Below are 20,194 nucleotides of genomic sequence, written 5' to 3'. Positions count from 1 at the left end.
AATCTTAATTTTGTAATTTCTGTACTTTTCTTAAGCCTTGTCCCCAGTAGACAGCAGCTCCGCTTTAATCACCCCAGCAAAGCTGCAAGGAGAAGAGTGGTCCCTTTCGTTGCCCACGAAGGATGTTACACGACTACAAAGGCAGCGGACCTTCACGCCGGGTTGGACTTAGCTGGGCTTTGCTCGCTTTGCTCGCCCGGCGGGCCCGGGCAGGTGCTCTGTGCCGGTGGTGCCCGGCGGCGGCGGCGCCCGCAGGGGTCGCTGGCGCGGAGGCGGCGGGCGCACGGCGGGCCCGAGGCCGGGGCGGGCCCGGGCGGGCCGGAGTGGGAGGGCCCCGGGGCCGGGCCGGGCGGGGGGCGGCGGGGCGGGCGGCGCGCAGAAGTCGGCCGCGAGTTGCAGGCGGCCGGCGGCGGAGCGCTGGCTGTAACTTGACACCGAGGCGAGGGGCCGAGCGAAGAGAGGGAGCGAGAGCGGCGGAGGAGGAGAGGAGCCCCAGGGAGCGGGATGGTGACCACCTCCTTCCCCTCCCCTTAGCGGTGCTCCGTAGCAGCAGCCGCCGCAGGAGCGCCGGGGACCCTCGCCTGTCGCGGAGCCGGGGGCAGCCGGCGATGGGGACGGGACTGATCCCCTGAGCTCCCGGGAACTTTCCCGGCCGCGGGCAGCTGGAGCCGGGCAGACGGATGGAGGATGCGCTTCCCCCGGCGGGCTGCGTGAGCCGGCGGCGGCGAAGGGGAGGATGAAGAAGAAGCAGCAGCACGGCGGCGGGGAATGCCCGGCGCCCCGGCCCCCCGCGGCAGCGGCGGCGGCGGGAGGGGGCCCGGGCCAGGGCGGGGGCTTGATGAGGCGGCGGCCCCTCTCGCTGCTGCCCTTCCTCTCGCTGCGCGACTACGTCTTCTGCATGGCCACCCTGCTGCTCTTCTGCTTGGGCTCCCTCTTCTACCAGCTCAACGGGGGCCCCCCGCACTTTCTGCTGGCCCTGCGGCACTGTCTGGGTAAGGGCGGCCGGCGGCGGCGAGGACTTGTTGCGGCTGGGCTGGGGCCTCCCTCCGCACCGGGGACGCGGCCGCGGGGCTGGGGCGGCCGGCGCTGCCGGGCGGGGTGGGCGGGCGGGACGCGGTGCCGTGAGCGCTCACACCGGAGCGGGACCGGCCGGCGCGCCCCGGGAGCCGAGCGTGGGGCACGCCCCGCCACAAGTTCGTGCTGCCGAAAGCAGAGTCCCATCGAGACTTTCTCAGCCCCGAGGCGGCTCTTTGTGTGCCCGGTGGCCGTGGCAGAGCGCGGTGTGCCGGCTCCTCTGGGCGCCAGGTCGGTCCGAGGCGGAGCGCAGCGCTCGCTGCCCGCGGGTCGCGTACCGGGGCAGGTCGGGCGCAGCCGCCCTGAGCTGTCAGCGCCTCCCCGCCGAGTGCTGTGCCCCGGAGAGGAGGAGTGGGGTGCGGATGGCCCGCAGCAGATGATGCTGTTGTTAAAAAAAACCCCAAAAACAACCGAACTAAAAACCGAGATGTACTTTGTGAAGCAAGCATCCATCCTTGTGCAGGAGGCTGGAGGGAAGGGTGTGCTTAGCAGGTCAGTGCAGCAGCGCTCGAACACTCGAGCTCATTCTGGTGTTTTGCCAGCCTGGTTGTCTGCGTAACCCCGAAGGAGGTGCCCCGGTGGAGCGTGAATCTACCATAGAATCACGCTGTGGCCTGTAGTTCTCATCCTCATGCTGACCACAAGTTTACACGTGGTTTTTCTTTGTAGCCAGTGTCCACATCGCTAAATGTTGCTTCCCTGCTCAGCAGAGAAGTTGTGTGAAAGAGAGTTTATCGTGAGGTCTGGCAGGACTAGATCAGGAAGTGGTAGAAGAAGGAGGAATGACTTTAGACTGAAAGAGGGCAGATTTCGTTTAGCTGTTAGGAAGAAATTCTTCACTAAGAGAGTGGTGAGCCCAGAGAAGCTGTGGGTGCCCCATCCTTGGTATTGTTCAAGGCCAGGCTGGATGGGGCTTTGATCAGCCTGGTCAAGTGGAAGGTGTTCTCTGCCCATAGTGGGGGTGTTGGTTTAGATTGGAAGGGACCTTAAAGACCATTTAGTTCCATTCTGTGATGAAATACTAGACAAGAACCAAGTGTTTCTCAATAGAGGAGGATTACTAGAGAATAATTTGTGGTGTGAGTTTTTATCACATTAGCTGCTCTGCTTTACTTGTGTGTGAAGGTGAGGCTTTGGTGGTACATGCTGCAGAACTACATGACAGCAAGAGACAATGTTAGGTTGCAATAGGGTTCATGTATTTCAGAAAAATAAGCTGCAGATCCTTTTCTGTGTGGCCATATTTTATGAACATTTTGAGAATACAGCCCGGTGTGTGTGTTGTTTTTCCTTATGGGAAAACTATCTCACGTCTTCAGTTAATTGGTGAGAGGGTATGGAGAGGCAGTAGGACGAGAGACAGCAAACATAAGTTGCAACAAGGGAAATTCCAATGAGATACCAGGAAAAAAATTAAATGTGAGAAGAGTCAGATGTTGGAACAGGCTACCCAGAGAGGTTGGGATGTCCTTGCAGATATCCAGAACTCAGCTGGACAAGCCTCTGAGCAGCCTAAGTCAATTTCTCCCTGTTTTGCTGGAGAAATAGGACCAGGAGAACAGAAGTCACTTCCAGATAATGTTATTCTGTGATTCTGCTGTAAAAAGTCAATGAAAATTCAAGTGAAAACAGGAGAAGAAGAAATACTTTGGATATTACTTCATGAACACAACAGCAGTTTTGGCTTGAGTTTTAATGACTTTTTTTCCCCTTTCATATTACAATTAGGAAGAAATTCCTCCACTGAAGAGGAAACTGACAAGTTTTCTGCCATAGAATCAGAATTGCTAGGGTTGGAAGGCATCTCTGGAGATCATCTAGTCTACCTCCCATCCCAAGGCAGGGTCGCCTAGAGCAGGTCAACACAGGAACATATCCAGGTGGGTTTTGAATGTCTCCAGACAGGAGACTCCATAGTGTCCATGGGCAGCTGGTTCCAGTGCTCTGCCACCCACAACATAAAGAAGTTCTTCCTCATGTTAAGGTGGAACTTCTTGTGTTTTAGTTTATGGCCATTGCTCTTTGTCCTGTCACTGGGCACCATGGAAAAAGAGTCTGGCACCATCTCTTGGCACCTACCTTCAGATATGTATATGCATTAATGAGATCCTCTCTCACATTTCTCTTTTCTGCACTAAAGAGGCAAGCTTATGCTGGTAGAAGATTTTGTTTGCAATTGAATGGTATTTTAGTGGGATTAAACACAATCTCTGATTTTCAGAGGAAAATTTGTCAATTTTTAAAATTTTTGTCATCTTCAGGGAAAAATGTTGCTTAGCTTGGGTGAAAATAGACTGCAAGAAACATAGGGTTACTCAGCTTCTCACTTTGTGGCCTTTTGACTGCTTTTGAGGGATGGGGAAAATAAAACTTGCATCTATTACGCTAACCACTCTAGCCAGTAGTTGCATGTCTGCTGGAAAATCTTCTGAGGACTGCAGATGAAAGGCTTGGAAACCACTGCGTCTTGGAGAATGGGTCATGATAATTTCTGTGAGGTGCTCAGCAAGTGCAAAAAAACCCTTTGTGTGTGCCTGAACGTGATGAGCCTCTGGGGATGGAGTGGGGTTCTTTTGAAGTGTAGGATTCTCACAGGAGAAAGCAGACAGGTCTATTAATCTCTGCTAATGAACTTCTGCACTTGTTATTTGAATTAGTGTAGGAATTTCCTTTCTGTGCCTGAGTGACCTGAGATGCTAAGGAGATACAAACTTGGTTAACATCCTGCACCAGGCTAGTGGCTGAGAGGGAAGCGCAGTCCTCATGGCTGGCTGGACTCCTAGTACCCCCTAAGCAAGTGGTGCTGCTGTCTCTGCAGACAAGTGGGATACACTTTGGCTACTAAGGTGTCTGTTGGCATGTAACTCTATAAAGTTACTTGATACTTTTTTGGTCTGCCGTTTCATTTGGGTTGTCAAAGTTGATCCACATCAGTGATATTGCTGAACATCTTATTTATGAGTTTTTTAGAGTGGTGCATACTCCCTAAGGTATTCAACTGGGACAGCTTTCAAATTAGGAACAATTTTTTTTTGTAACTAGAAGATTCATTGTCTTCCAGGAAGCTAACAGAACTACTTGGAGGAATAGATATTGGCCATCCTGTCCTGCTAACTACCAAAGCCATACATGTAAATGTGTGTTTTATATAGCAGCTGGAAGCTTCATGACATTAAAAAAGAACCAAAAACATTTTTCCCCTGAAGCCACAGATTCAGTGTACAAGCAACTCTTTCCTTGCAGTCCTTCCAACCCACAATTAATGGTGTAAAATTTACATCTCCAAACAAAAATGACCACTTTGTCTGTAAACCATGTTTGCAATGTGTGAATTTTGCCATTGCCCTCATTGTATTCAAATGTACAGAAACCAAGGAGTAGCCTAAAGGGAATATTGATTTCTCTGTTTTGTGTGTCCCATAGTGTGGGAGGGTCATCTTGTCTGACTTGAAAGTTTTTGTTTATGTTTTCAAGTTTCAGTGCATTGCTCGTGTTATGTTTAGTTGTGTTATTGTGAGGGGAATGCTTGGATTTTTTTTTAACCTAAGAACTTGAAAGTAAGTTCCTGAGAAACAGTACAAAACTTCAATAGTGGTCTGGACAGAAATCACACCTGCATCAGGCAGGTGTGTGCATAAAAGAAAATCAAAACTGTGAAAACACTTAGTTTGAAAAACTTCCATTTTTTTTTTTTTTATTAGACCTGCATCATATGCTGTGGAGGAGGTATACATTTATTTTCAAAGGAATGAAGTGTGAACATTTGCTAGTTCTGTTAACTTTCCTTTGGAGGTAGGGAAGATAGATGAATGTGTTTTTAGAATATTCAGACTATTGGTAATTTTTTTCTCTCTCTCCCAGACCAGCTTCTCTGGTGTCTTGTCCATATATGCCTGATTTTGTTTGGTTACCATACTGATTGGAGAGACTCTTGCAAAAACATGGAGTTTGTTAGGTAGATAGTAGCAGTATTCAGTATTTCTACTTCACATTACCATCTCTTCTCTTATACCAGAGTCATCCCAAGCAAATGAGTGTAGAGTATAGATATGAGGCTATGTTTTGTTATTTATCTTGTTCTGACTTCAAGCTCACAGTAATTCAGAGTACAGAAGGTCTGTTGGAAAGCTGATGGTTTCTGCTGTCTCTTCTGGATGTGGCTCACAGTGACACGGCTGAAGTTTCACACTGCAGTCATCCCGTCGGGAGGGATCTAGAGTCCTGTTTTCCAGCATGAAATTATTGGGCAGGGCATAGACATATGTGGGTTATTTCTGAAGAATCTGTAGAAGATACTTAAAAGCGCATCTGTTGCCAGTAGGCTTAAATTTGGTATATGGAGATGCATACCTGTCCTGGACCGTGTATGTGCTCCAAAAAACAGGAAGGTTTAAAATCTGCCAGGCTTTCCAGTAAGGAACTGCGGTGTTGGGGTTTCCACAAACGAGGTCTTGCTTGTTGATTCTGCCAAGGTAATCCTGGCTCACTAATTGGAAACCAACTCCAGCAGTGGAAGGAAGTGAGAAGAGTCTTCCTTAGATGAGTAAGACGCAAATCATAAATCTTGGACAACCCAGTGGCTTTTGGGGAATGCGCTAGGGACTCCACTCCCCTGCAACTGCAGTGGTTTTGCATTGCTTTATTCTTCTCTGCTTTGACTTGTGATATATGCATGCTTCAAATTACAGAAATGAAAATTTCCAAGGGCTGATAGCAACCCTCTAATGGCTAATAAAAACATAAAACCTTTGGATCTTCACTATTTACTGTGAAAACTTGTTCATGTCAATTAAAACATTTCCCCTATTGAACTTGCCAGGAGTCTCTAAAACAAGTACACTGGTTTGATTGCATGTGAAAGTTGCCTGTCCTGTGGTTTCCTATGCAAGACAAAAGTCTGACGTGTCCACTTGTGTTCCTCAAACAATTGCTATGTTGCTCTCCCTCTTCATGGCACTGGAAGTTCTCAGGTATTTTGGCTGAGATGGGCTTGGTAGCTTTAAAGTTGTCACAGCAACTGTTGTGTTTATTTTGGGCACATCAGGGAATTTAACCATAGAAGAAGCAGAAAGAAATCTGAGTATCTGGGGAGACTGTTGCAAAAATCTTCTAAATATTTAAAACTAAACAGCAAGTTAAACTTTTTATTTAAATTGAGGTATTGTTAATTTACCTTATTTTGGTAGGATGTTGCGGTTGGATTTTTTTGCTTGTTTGATTTGATTTTGTTTTCTCTTTTTTCTGACCTATCTGATTTTTTCCTGTTAACCTATTAAGAGAAGGACAAAAAAGAGAACCCAACTATCCAAAGAAAACAGTAAAAGTGAAAGTCAGTGTTTTGTACACAAAATTTTTATAAGCTGTAGAAGGAAGGGACAACAGTAGGATTTTTTTTTTTCTGGTAGTACTGCATTTATATATAGAATGATGTAAAGCACAGAATTATTCAGGGCAAGCTTTTCTGAAAAATAGAAGCACCTACCATGCTTTATTTTTGCTGGTAGACAGCATGCTGCCTTTACATGGCCAAAAAGGGTTGTGTCATCCAGGTTTGCTTTGCACATGCATGGATCAGGAATCCTTTACAGGTCTGACTTCTCAGAGGATTAATTAGTTGCAATGCACGTGGAATTAATTGCATTTCAAAATTCATTAACATTGTAGGGAATAGAAAGGTCAGTTTAGAAACTGTGTCCTAAATGCATTGGAAAGAGATGGTCTGAACCTAAATCACAAGTCTGTAACTGTATCTTTCTTAATTAGCTTTTCTGTCCTCTTTGAACTGCCTCATTTTGCTGTTTTAAAAGCTATACATATTATCTTTTAGCTAAAATATGTTTGGACTTCCATTTAGGTTACTAAACTCTCAAGTTATAAGTGAGCTTCTTTGGAAGACAAAAGAGGAGCCTCATCTCCAAGTAGCTTTTGTTAAGAGACTGCTCATCACTCCACAGCTTGTCTGATGGTAAGATTAACAAAGCTTTGCCTAGCACAAGGTGATGTCAGGAAATACTCTGTGGAGAACCAGAATGCACCTAATTTTATGACCAAGGTCATAAAACTCAAACCTTTTCCTTTCAGAAAGATTAAGTGGTCTCTGGACTACATTATGCTGGCTGGCTAAAATGTTCTGTACAGTGAAGTCATAACAAAAATACTTGTGTGAATGTGTTGTGATAATATTCAAAATATATTTGGAGAATTGGATAGCATTTATTCAGGAATGTATTTTCTGCTTTCAGATTCAGACTCCAGTCTGGGAATCAGGAATTGCTTATAGGTGTATGTGTACATATTTCTTTTTAATATTGTCCACTTTGTTATTTGACAGGGATTTAAAGTATTAATTCAGTCTCTGATGAGAGGGAATATTACTAGCTTTTAAAAAAATTATTTATGTGGTTTACTTTCAGGTTATATGGCAGTGTGGTATATACACCTGTGAGAGATCAAGTCCACTGGTTAAATGGGGTGTTTCACTTGGGCCTGAGGAGATGAGAGAGGCTTCAGTTTCCTGCCCTGGCAGACTTCATGTGACGCTGAACAAATTGTGTATTAATTCTCTCTAACCCCTTTTTGTGCAAATTACATTTTGAAGGTTTATTTGTGACAGATCGTCTGAGATATTGTGGTGGTCATAGCTATTGGAATAGAGAGGAAAAAGATGCTTTTGATAAACCCTTTTGTTGTGGACAGGTTTTGGCTGGTCGAAGAGATAAGGCAGACAGTGTTGGAAGGGAGCTCCTGTGTAAACTGAGGCAAAGTCAGTGGTCTAGCTGCTTTTCTTTCAAGGGTGTCACCACTGTTGGCTATTGCAGTCTCTGTTCAGTTTTACTTCAGGAATTATTATATTTGGTCTCCAGAGTGTCATCAGAGAGCTTCAATTTTTAGATGTGTCTTCATCTAGAAGACTTCATGTTACCAAATCGTTTATTTCTTGTTTCCCATGGTGATGCTTAGACTTGATTTGTGAAAATGGAGTTTTTTGAAACCTTGTTCATCTTAAATGAATGGCAAGCACTTTGTTCTCTGTTGAAGAGTAGTCAGCCAAAAGGAATTAACTGTTATGAGAAAAAAAGTGGTTGTTGCAGTGGTTCTCATATTTTCATACTAAATTAGGGAGAAGGAAGGTTTTTTTTGCTTGGGGTTTTACGAAGACTGAAACTTTCAAGGGTGCTAGAACTAGAGACTCTGTAGCAAAAGTGACTCCCACAGAAGCTACAACACTTCATACTCTATGGGGAAAAAAAAGGCTGTCTAGTTCCACTCCCCCTCCCCTTACCTTTAATAAAAGGTTTGAGATTAAACAATATCTGTGCTGGTTCTACTGCACTGATTTCTGCTAAAAACTGTTTTGAAATCAGTAGCGCATGTCGGAATCACCGGTGACAGTAAGTGGAAGTTCTTTGTTTGTTATTTAAGCATAGGGCTCTTTTAGCAAAATTTGTAGAACACATGATGAGGATATAACAGAGGGATTTGACATGATTTTTGGTGGGAACATTGTAAAATGGCTGAGCAGGTATCCTTTTTTTACCTCATTTCCAGATGGTAATTGGTTCTTTCCCATCATTTAAATTCATATCTTAATAGAAAGTGTGTCTGCTGTCTCTTGTGTCTAGCAAAAATCTGTGATTACTGAAATTGCTTGAGTGTATTTTGTATGATAATCACCACATTTTTTGGACATAAATTTGGAGCACTTAAGGAAACCCTTCTTTCTGGGTTGTTTTCTTAGTTTTGTGTCTAAGTACTTACACATTGTTAGCTTCTGGCTCCTGTAACCTATTCAAGAAGAGCTGGATATTTTGTTTTCATAGTTGTCGATTTCTGCAAAGACAGGTTTTCAGATAGATATAAGAGTTTTTTTTTCATCTTGGACTGGACAAATAAGTCTGTTGTGGGGTGTTGTTTGAAGTTGTGACTTTGCACCTGCTGCTGACCTCCTGTGAGCTCTGTTTTAAATTGCAGTGGTGTGAAAGAAAGGCCTGTGTTTCCTCTGTTACAGGTACAGTCAAGGGGGTCAATAGCCACTCTGTGTGCTCGCAGGAGTGTGTATGAAACACGCTTAGAAAAATTAGCTACTGCATTGTTATACGGGGAAGATAACTTTTGAGAATGTTTCTATTTGGATTGTCTCTCCTGAAGAACTGGGGGTCCTTCTATTCCCCTTCTGTGCTGGACCAGTAAGTTTTGGAGCTAGGGTTTGTAAGGGTCCATGGGGGCAGGTTAGACAAGAATCCTTTTGAAACTGGTAACAATCAAACTCTTCTTCAAATCTTACTGTAAAATTCATGGTCCTCTCAGCTATTTTTCTGCTTTTCCTGCCTCATCAGTGAGGGGAGAAAGAGCAATTTCCAGGCCATTATAGTTTATTATAGACATGATACAAGTAGGATTAGCCCTTTTTGGAGATGTCAATTGGCTGTAGCTTGTTGACATCAACTTACAAGGGACTTAGAACTTAATCAAGCTGTGATAGGCTGCTACCGCCTTTCCCTGGGTGACAGAGGTGCTTGCCTGCAAGACCTAGTCTGACTGGTACAGCAGTGACTCCTCAAGCTTTTAGGTTACAATTTTATTTTTTTTTTAATTTTCAAGTGAAAGCTGTGGAAAGTGATGACATGATTTTTTTTTTTTTTTCCACCAAGAAATGTTTCCTCATCGTTATTGGTGAGCAGGCAAGTAGATTTTCAAACATAACTTGTGTTTATATAATGAGGCATTTGTTTTTCTTTGTTTTAGAATCTGGGTTAGAGGATGTTTGGAGACTGGAGGGGTGGATAGGAAGTGGAAAGCAATTATTTGACTGAAATTTATTTTACTCTCTTGCTCTTTAGAGCTGCACTGAGGGAAGCAGACCCTGTTGTGTTGAAAATAGATGTTTAGCTTTGTTTGTAAGCATGGAAGCACAGTGATTAGGTTTGTATTACAGTTTCTGAGTACTAATGCTTTAGAAATAGACATTTGGATGCTTGCCAAGGCTTGCTACTTATCATACTTAATGATTCAGAGTAGAAGTCATCAGGAGACTGGGATGGAGATCACAGTGCCTGTGCTTGTTTGAGTGAAGAAGCAGTTCATCTCTGCCATAAGTAAATAGTATGTTTCAGCACCCCTGAGAGTGTTTATTTTAAAAACTTCTGTTGATCAAGTGGATGGTTGGTTCAGTTTAATGTAGCTGCCCCAGAGAGAGCATGCCAGCATAACATTGTACTTCTACAGGGTTACTAGTTGCTAGCAAGTGACAATTCTGGAGGATGAGGTGCTGTGCCTCGATTAACATTTGCTAGTCACGGAGATTTGGTCTATTATTTCTACTTTTTTCTTTTTCTTTTTTTTTTTTTTTCCCCTGGATGTGGAATGTCCTGACTATTTCTGGGAGAGGACTTGCTCCTTATAACTCTTATTGTAGTTTAGTAATAGATAATTCCTTCCTTTGGAGGAAACTTTGATTTTGTCAAAGATCTTTGCATGGTGTTATAGCCCAGATTTCAAAAGTTGATTTTAAAATCCGAATTCCAGTTGAGTGTCTTTTTACCTTGTAAAATACCCTAAGATTTGGGAATTCTTGGGCAGATTAGAGATTGTGTTGTTTCTCTTAATGTTCTGAGGTTTCTTTTCATTCTATCTGGATTATGAAGTCTTATGCTTTTCCTCCATGGCAGTGTCTTGTGTTAAAATGGGCGTGAGTTCTCAAGGGGTTGGGGCATGGGAAGCCTTATGACATTGTTTCAGAAAGAGTTTGAGAATTATTTTACAATATACAAGTTTTGGGTTGGATTTCAGAAGGCATGATAATTTTGTGAATGTTTACAGTAATTGATTAATGTTTATGCCTCTGTTTATCTTATGAGTTAGAAGGAGCTTATATCAATATTGCCCATACTTATTGCTGTCTTTTTGTTCAGTCTTATTTTTTTATTCTATTGTTACCTTTTAAGAACCTCTTTTTCCTTCTGCTCTCCTTTTATTCTCAGGTAGTTTACCAGTCCTTTTGTTACTTTGTATCCTCTATAACACAAACCATGTTTAGCAGATGGTGATTTCCCAATCATGAATTGCTGGTGGTCCCATTTCCTTAAACCAGGTTTTCTTTCTTCAGTGGCTTAAAGAGACTCATAGAGCAAATCCTCTTGCCTCTTTTGCTGGCCTACTTCTAGAGAAGAGCTATCTGAATCTCTGCATTGAAAAATCAGAAAAAAAGAGATCTGAGAAAAAGTGTCCCATAAACAGCTCGTACTTTTGCATTCCTAAAAGATAAGGAAAAAGGTTACGGAGGTACTGTGAAACACACAAAACTTGGAGGGTTGAAGTTGGTAGACCTCCTCTCTACAAGACTGGTGAGATTACAGGTGGAAATTGCATTCAGATTGGTTGTTAAATAGGAGAGGGACTATATGACTTGTCTGTAAGACCTTTACTCCTTGTTTCAGAGGTTCTCTCTGAAGTCAGCAGAGAGAGATGCTGGAATTTTCAAAAACTGACTGGCATCTCATTGTGTCTATGATGGTAGAACCCCTGACTTCAGCACAGAGAAGTGCTGAAGTTTGGTGGGCAGAATCAGAGTTGTCATATCACTTATTCCCAGAAACACTCGTTGATGGCTAGTGGTAGGCTTCCAAAGGGAAGAGGGAGAAGGATGGGGAGGGGATAGAGGAGCTGGGAAGTTACACTAGCAAGATTTTTAAATAGAAAGGTCATCACATCAGCAGGTCATTGAAAGCTGAGTGCTTAGGATGTATAAAATAATGACCACACGAGGCACTGGAAAAACAGCACCATGGGGATATATGTCCCTGTTTGATGGGTGGATTTGGTGCCATGTTTGTTTCTCCCTAACTGTTGCAGTTCCATGGAAATGGTGCATGACAACAGCTTTGATATGATCTGAAATGTTGCAGCAGATATTGTAAGGCAAAGGCTGTGAAATTGCTGACTTCTTAGTTCCTTTCATGTCTGCAGCTGATTGTTCTTTTCCTAGCAGAACTCCCCATACAAATGTGCAGATTTCTTTTGTGTTGCCTGTTGGGAGATAGCACAGTAAGTAAATTAGAGTGAATAACAAAAGAGCAGAGCCTAAACACTACCACCTGTTTATCTGAGGTTCTGTGGGGGTTTTTGGTGAGGGGATCAGTTTAGTTTGGGGCTTTTTTTGGGGGAGAGGATTGTTTTTGTGAAGTAGAGCTTTTCAGACGGGATTAAATGAAAGCTGAAATTGAAAATGCTTCATTCTCTATCTTACTTTGTTACTAATGAGCAAAACCTACCACTTAATATCATCCATTCAATAATATTTATCTGGAGAGTCAGTCAAATTCAGCATGAATTATTTAATCTTCTGATGAACAACCTTACTTCATTAGGCCTGTTGCATTTTCCCTTGTCTAGTTTTGAATCTGATACTTGTCTCATCTAATCAATGAAGCAAATTTTGGCAAAGCTCTGTGATTATAGCTCAGCAGTTGTCTGTTTTTTGCGCTATGCTGCATGGAAACAGCTGACAGCCTCAGTTCTTTTTCCTCTGCAGCTCTTTATGAATTTTAGAAGCTGAAAGGCTTTTAAATAGCATATAGTATCTTTCACCTTCTGACCCCAGCTCAAATACAGCTGAGGCTGGCAGTAACTGGATCTTATTATTACTGTGCTGAGGTGTTCAGTTAGCTGTGTGCAGAAAGTTCATTTAGGTGGTTGTGATACTGCCCCTCCCCTCTTTGTTCTGCTGGTTCAAGGACACTGCATGTCATGCCAGTGTGAGTGTGTAGCACCAGTGGAGGATCCAATGGCTGTTACGTGGTAGGGGTCCCAATGGGCTGATGCACTTTTCTCCTATCTAGATGTACTGTGACTCTGGTGATGGTGTGCTGTTCATGCTTAGTGCAAGAGGGACTTGAGATTCAGAAAGATGTTAATGAGGGTTGCAAAGTTTGGGGGTGGGGGGGGAGGCAGGGACCCAGCTGTCGCCAAGATAAGAGCTGTACCTGTACGCTGAATTTCTTTGCGCTACCCTGCTGCACAGTTAGGCATGTTTGTTTGGAGCTATTGTATCAATGATAAATTTATTACTTACAAAAAAAAAAAAAAAAAAGGCAAGGCTGAAATTTTTTACTCAAGTGTCCTAAACAAAAAAATGTTTCCATCATCTGTAAAAGAAGCTGCTGAGTGTCCTTGCTCTCTCCTTACCCAATCACTACTGACTGGAGAGTACAACTTTCTGGTTTTTATCCTCATGCCTCAGTTTTCATCTAGTGTGTCAAAGAGAAAGATAATTATTAATGCTTCTTATTTCATTTATAGGGCACAGAGAGGTGATATGCCTTTGGTGTCATTTGCCTGATTAATAGCAGTATCAGGAACAGGGTTATGATTCTCTTCACTTGTAGAAGGACAGGGATTTTCTCCCAGAAACCTGTGCAAAACACTGATGCTCAGCAACATAGAAACTCTTCTACTTTCCCTTGTACCAGCACTTGCCTGCCTCTCCTGGCTGGGATGGTTTGAGTTTGTTCAGTATGTGAACTTTGTATCAGTACAGTGTTCCTGAGAAGTAATGAAGTTGTTTTTCTGAGAGGACTTCTGAGGCAGAAGGTAGTTCAGGGAAGCATGTAAACAGGTCTGCCAAACTGTGTGCAGCTTTTACCCAGCAGAGCTTCCATCCAGCCCAGGCAAAGAACCTCTTGTTTGCCTGTCTTTGAGGAGCAGCTTTTTAGAGTCTTTCCTCACCCTTTCCCTCTGTAGGGAAGCCTGTTACTGCAAAACTGTATGTTGGGCTTGAGATTCTCAGAATGACTGGGAAGCATGTGGGAGGGAGTGATAGCTGGGAAAAGAAGTGGGGTGAGAGAAGCAGAGGTTGCTGGGCAAAACTTTCTTGATTTAAACTAGAAAAGCATACCCTTTAATGTATTCTGCTTAAAATGAGCTTGTGAGAGACAGGAATAGTACTGAGGGAGCAGACAAGTGATAAGTGGCATGTTAAGGAACCTATTCCTATTGAAAAGTATTTCTTGCTCCTTTCTGCAGCTGTCTTCAACACCTTTGTGGAATTTTCTCACCAAAGCCTCTACTGTGAGTGGAAAAAGTTGTATTTGTGGCATGAGTAGATGTTAAAACAACTGCTTTATTTAGTCAACACAGCTTAAAAGCTGTATAGTCAGCTTCAGAAATGTTTCCTTAACTTAGTCTCAAGACAAAAATATCTTTAATACAAAGGAGCTCGTAATGCTAGGGAGTTGATTTGCTCAGGCAAATTTTATCCATTTATTAATCTCTCTGGTTATTTTTAACTGAGATTTTACATCCACATTTTTACTTCATTCATAGGCAGCACTTGCTTTGTATCAGACGAATGACCAGAGAACTTGTTCTTATGTCTAACAGAAGCATTACCGTGCCACGAACACAAAATAATTGAAACTGAAGGCAGATCAGTTGAATGGCTGATGCTCTTGCAACATGGTTGTTTTGGCTTGCAGAGCCTGAAAACAGAAAACTTTCATACAGAATACTCTGAATCGACACCCAAGCTTGAAATCTGATTGTTGTGAGAAATAAACGTGGTGGTCTCAGGCAGTTCTTTTGTGAAAATGGTCAACATCAAACCCACACTGATTAAATATGTAGTTAAGTCTGAGATAAAAATGACAGGTTTAGCTATTCAGCTAAATATAATATGTAATATGGCCCTGGTTAAAAATATTTCCTTACTCATACTCTATAAATAGCATCATAAGTATGGTTTATACTTTCTCCAAACACCCATTCTTCAATTCTGTTATAGCCTGTTTGCACTCCTCATCTCTGACTGCACTGGGTCTGATGAGGCATCTCCTGTTTTCAGTGAATCTCCTTTACTTGCTTTAGTGGCCAATGAATGGTTTATGGATTGCAGAATGGGGAATCATTATTTCCTTATGCCACATGGTAAGTGGGATTTCTTAGTGCAAACCTGTATGTTGCATTTGGTAATACTGTGCCAGTCATAGCTATGGCTTGGCAAATGTTGCTGCTCAGCTGAAAAAGGAGGCGGGAGGCAAGAACCAGGAAGACGAGAATAGTAAGCATTCTTTCACTTTCCTTCCTTCACTGTGTTTATGGACACTTGGAATAAAGTGATGTTAGCACTAATGCCTTCAAACTCCTGAAGCTGCACTTATTAGCAAACCACAAAAAACAGTTTCAAGAAAGTATAAACTCATGTTCTTTTGTGTTCTCTTGCATGCATTGCAATTTCTTTGAGAAAGAAAAGGGATTGCTTTGCTGCCTTAAATATCCTGGAAAGAAAAATAGTTGAGATTTGGGAAAGTTCGTAGATGGCCATGAAAGTCAGAATTTGCATTGATGGTTCTTATATTAGTCTTACCAACTTCAGTCTGTCTGTGACACAGTTAGGATCCTGCTAAGAATTGTGGTTCAGTAGAGCCTGATATTTATTTTCTTTTGCTAGAAATAATAATGTGTGACCAAAGTAGGGTTATTATACTGGCAGATCTTGAAATTTCTTAGAATTTGCATTTCATTATTTAATATTATTTTATTTATGTAACTCTATCTTCTGTTTGTTTTATTTGGAGATCAGTCTGTAGTGCCATATTTTCTTTCTAAGGAGGAAGGTATGCTAGATTTGTTTCATGAATATTTTTCCTGCATGTGTTTTAGTGCAGAGCTTAAATGCTGTTATTATTGGACTTTTTCTGTAGGACCAGTAAGGCATAATCTCCTTCTGGAGAAAACAAGATCGGTGATACATGTGCGTGAATATAGAAATATTTCAGGTTACGCATAGTGTTATCAACGTGATAAGGATGCCACTTTTCATGCATGACATGAAGCTGAAGCATGTGTAGTAAATTGTTTAAACCTTTTCAGCTTTCTTCCTTACCTTGCTTGTGAGAATTTGTGTCCTCCCAGTAAAGTAAAAATGAGTAAGGAACGGATATGAAGAATTAAAACACTTAGCACTGGATCTCCTTTATCCATAAGGTTCAGATGAGACAGTTTTGATGTTTCTCCTGCATTTGTGGTAAAATAGGTAGCTATTACTGAGCATGGATTGGAGTAATAAGCTCTGTGGATAAGAAGAGTTAAATAACTCAGTAGATTGATCCAAAATACTTTTTATGTGTTTCATACAAGTTTTTCTCAAGTTGGAAATGGCCAGGTTGCCTATGGATGTAGGTACCAATGTACCTCTGAGGAAATTGGTGAGGTGCTGTTGAAAGTAGCTTTGATTTTGCTGGGTGCCCTCCTCTTGGAATTGGGAACTCAGGCAGCAATGAATATGCTTTGTGCTTCCAGCTGCTTAAATATTTTTGTAAGTTATTGCACATGCGCTCACTAATGACTTTTGATAAGCTCTGTGTTGAATTCACCCTGGGAGTAGTGCAGAGACATTGTTTGAGTGTGCAAGGATGGGGTTAGCCCACAGAAGCCCACCTGCAGTTGAATCTTGCAAAGGGGAATGAGAAGGGCTCCTACAACCATATCAGCAGCAAAAGCAAGAGCAAGGAGAATGAGGGTCTGCTGCTGAACAGGGCCTCAGAAAAGGCTGAGGTACTCAAAGCCACCTTCACCTCAGCCTTTGCTGGTGAGATTTGCCTTCAGAAATCCTCGCAAGGAAGACCCATTGCCAGGGCCAGATTGTTCCCATTAATACCCAGAGTGACAGGAGACAGCAGTGACAGATTGAAAAACAAGAAATTCTACTGAATCATCAGAAAACCCTTTTCATGTAGGAGTGATTAAACACTGGCACAGGTTTCCCCAGGATATGCGAAATAATTCACCCTGGTTCAGCTGAGCAGGGGATTGGAGTAGACAGGAGGCTCTGCTGAGGTGCCTTTCTGTGTACCTGGGGTCTCATGGCATGTGCTGTCCTTTTAGAAGCTTGGTTAGGAGTAGGAGTGAAAAGTCAGCTCTAGGGTAAAGTGTATAAAAAATGTGATGGACATGACAGATTGATTAGTGGCAGTAGGAAAAGAGGTTGGGTCCTTGCATCAGTCTCAGTGTGAAGGAGATTGGTATGTCAAATTTGCATGTCGCATTTATGAATCACTTGTAAGACTTGAATTTTTTTCCAGGACTCTGAAAAATTATTTTCTGGGAACTGATTAATTAACATGCAAGAACATAATTTTTGTCTTGCAAAAGGAAATGTAAACTACCTAGGTGCTAAGTATAATTACAGACACTACGAATCTTACTTGCTAAGTACTAAGCTAGAAAGTGGAATGTGCTGCTGCAAACTTGTTCGTGGTGTCCTTTCTATAGGTTTCTTTTAGTGGCTGTGTGAAATCTATTGTTGTCTTGCATCATGTCATTCTCAAGGAAGGATACAGCAAGTGGCTAAAGAGAAAAGTAAGTAGTGACTTCAATAAAAAAACATGAATTTGCTTTATGCACAATTACATATCCTGTTGGACTTGAGCCTAGGAATCAGGATAATGTATGCTTCTAACATACTGGAGCAGAAAACATTTAGAAATAGTGTTTTATTAGCTTCTATATGCATTCTACAGAAATAAGTTTTTCCAAAAAGAGTCTTGCATGATGTCCGAGTGTGAGGAAGAAAAAGAATGGATAACTAATCGGTTGTATTGGGAAGGGAATGCTCCCTAGCAGTGTTGGTTATAATTTACCACTTTTAGCACAATTGCTTTTTTCCTCTTCGTGGTATGTTTTCCCTCTTGGGTCAGTAGGAGAGCAGTTTCTTAGAACAGAGAAGTAGTACAGTAAATCCATTGTGCCTCTAGGATATATTAACTTCAAACGGTATGATGCTTCAGTCTCCTAGTGAAAAGATAGACAGAATCTAGCCTGCTTGTTTGTTGGGTTTTTTTCCCTCTTACTGAAATGTGATTTTATCTTGCAAAAGCATGGTCTAATTCTTTCAAGTGAAAAATGTTGAAGCAGATTTGTTTCAATGAAATTGATACCTCTGGCAAGTTGGATCTAATTCAGATAACTGTGCCAATGATGAAACTCCTGAAGCTTAAGGAGACAAAAGAAAACAAAGAATTTTTTCAATTAGAGCTTAACTTTAAAAAAAATTAGAACAAACTGATCTTAAAATTATATGTGAATTAAGAGCTGTTTTTTTTTTTTTTTTACTGAGATGAGAAGCAGTATTCTGAGATTTTCCTTCACTTAAATGACATTCATATTTGGCACTGGTAAGCATTCCTATCCAAAGGAAATTTTCTTCGTTTTTGCAGCACTTCTGTTTGCTGGAGTGAAGGAAGAGCAATTTGAGTACTTGTGCATTCCTTTTCCTACAGTCCCCCTGTAAATGTGTGTGTTAACTACATCTTGTCAACAGACAAAGAGATTCTGAGGAAGTTTTAAAGGATACCTTTAAAGGATCAAGACTGAAAGTATCAGGGCAGGCTCTTACATCTTTGCAGAACTTTAACGGATGCAGTGATGTTGCAAGTTGACAAAGAATTCATTTCAATAATTTAAGACATTGAATTGAGGTACATAATTGCATTTAATTGATTTTTCTTAATTTTGCCCAGTCTCTTTTCCTCAAGTGTCTAAATAGAAGTCTTACTTGTGATCATTTCCATGTAAACAGATACCAAATACTTTTAAAAGGTAAAGACCTAGCTTTCTAATGTCTGCACCTCTCCCCAGTGGGTTGCTAGTAATTGTCTAAACCTCTGAAAAAACTGAGTAGCAGGAAAAGAACAAACCAACAAATAGTCACTTCTCATCCTTTAACATGGAGTCTGCTGCTGAGTCTCCACTGGAATAGAGGTGAAGGAATTCTGAAAAAAATCGACAGCCCAAAACTAGGAAACAAAGGAAAATAAAAAGGATTGAATACTTAAATGATATCTTGTGACCCTAGCAGAAGGGTGCTTGTCTGGTAAAATTTGAATCAAGTAGCTTAAGCAAGAGGGTAGCAATTCCCTGATAAAGGGCCTGTGTAATTTTCCTTCAAAACATTTTGCAACCCCTGGGATTGGGGACACCCCCTCTTTAGCTGCAGGCCATGCAAAATGTGCATTTCCTTTAGTGGAGTGCATTGTCCTACTTAAGAATGAAATTAGAAGGTTTTTCACTTTTACTTTTTTCACTCCCTTTGATGCAAACATCAATTATATTAGTGGGTGATAACATCCAGTCTACAGGCACAAGCCAGGCCAGGAGAGTCTCCTTGAGAAGGAGGGGGAGCTGTGGTACTGCGCCTCTGCCCAGCAGCCATTTAAAGCTGATGATTCTCTGTCCTAAAAATAGGGGCAATAAAGAGAGTTGGAAATAAAGATAAACATTGATGCTGTAAAATGAATGTTAAGTTCTGCTTTATATTGTAGACTTGTATGCCATTTTTACAAGGCAGCACTTTGTTGCCATGTGGAACTATAGAGAGTTTTGCAAGTAATAGGAAGTTTTCCTCAAGACCTTTGGGTAAGACTAGTTTCTCAGCACTTTGAGAGGGCGATTTTATGATACACTGGGAATGAGTGTCCTCTTGTTTTTCTATTCTACCCTTTCTTGGGAAGGCAGGAGTGTAAGCAATAGAACAAAGAATTTCTTCAGAAGTTGCTCTGTAAATTAAAAATTGGTCTATGTAATACACATACGCTGTGTATTACACTGTGACTTAGTTTTACTATTTCAAAAAGTGCTGATGGGACTTCTTGTTACATGTAGATGTTTTTTAAAATTAGTTGTGCCATAGTTGGGTTGTAATTTCCTTAAAAAATGAAGGGAGAAGTTTGAAGTTGAAAATCTAAATAATCAGAGCAATGTTGTAGAAGCAGTGCTTATGATAACTAATGCTAAAAACCTAGCACCAATATCCTAAAAAGAATGTTTGAGACCAGAAAGAGGAAAGGATCTCAAGATAATACTTGTAATTGCTGAATACTAAGTAAATAAACTTCATTAAATGCAAACTTTGCTTTTAGATAGACAAGAATTTGCAAAGAAGGTGCCTTTTATAGCTGTAGGAAAGATGAGAAATTACTGAAGTTTTAAGCTTATTTCTGTCAGTGTGCACCACATGAACAAGTATCTAGAGAAATGACTATGAATCAAATGGTATTCCAAAAAGTTAGCAGTGTTTAAACCTCCAAGGAGAAATGTTTGAAATTGTAGGAATTTTTGAATATCTCTT

General features: G+C 41.7%; 1 protein-coding gene across 1 annotated transcript in view; it reads left to right on the top strand.

Moving 5' to 3' along the window:
* The first annotated feature begins 371 nt into the window (after window positions 1–371).
* The window catches only part of UST (uronyl 2-sulfotransferase), a 155,560-nt gene continuing 135,737 nt past the window's right edge, over window positions 372–20,194 (top strand). Inside the window, exon 1 of the mRNA XM_033056417.1 lies at window positions 372–992. Within this exon, the coding sequence (XP_032912308.1) occupies window positions 737–992 (256 nt within the window). The 5' untranslated portion in view covers window positions 372–736. The remainder of the gene's footprint in view (window positions 993–20,194) is intronic.

The sequence above is a fragment of the Catharus ustulatus genome, chromosome 3, assembly GCF_009819885.2.
Source record: "Catharus ustulatus isolate bCatUst1 chromosome 3, bCatUst1.pri.v2, whole genome shotgun sequence".
Lineage (NCBI taxonomy): Eukaryota > Metazoa > Chordata > Aves > Passeriformes > Turdidae > Catharus > Catharus ustulatus.
This window is presented reverse-complemented; position numbering and strand designations above follow the sequence as displayed.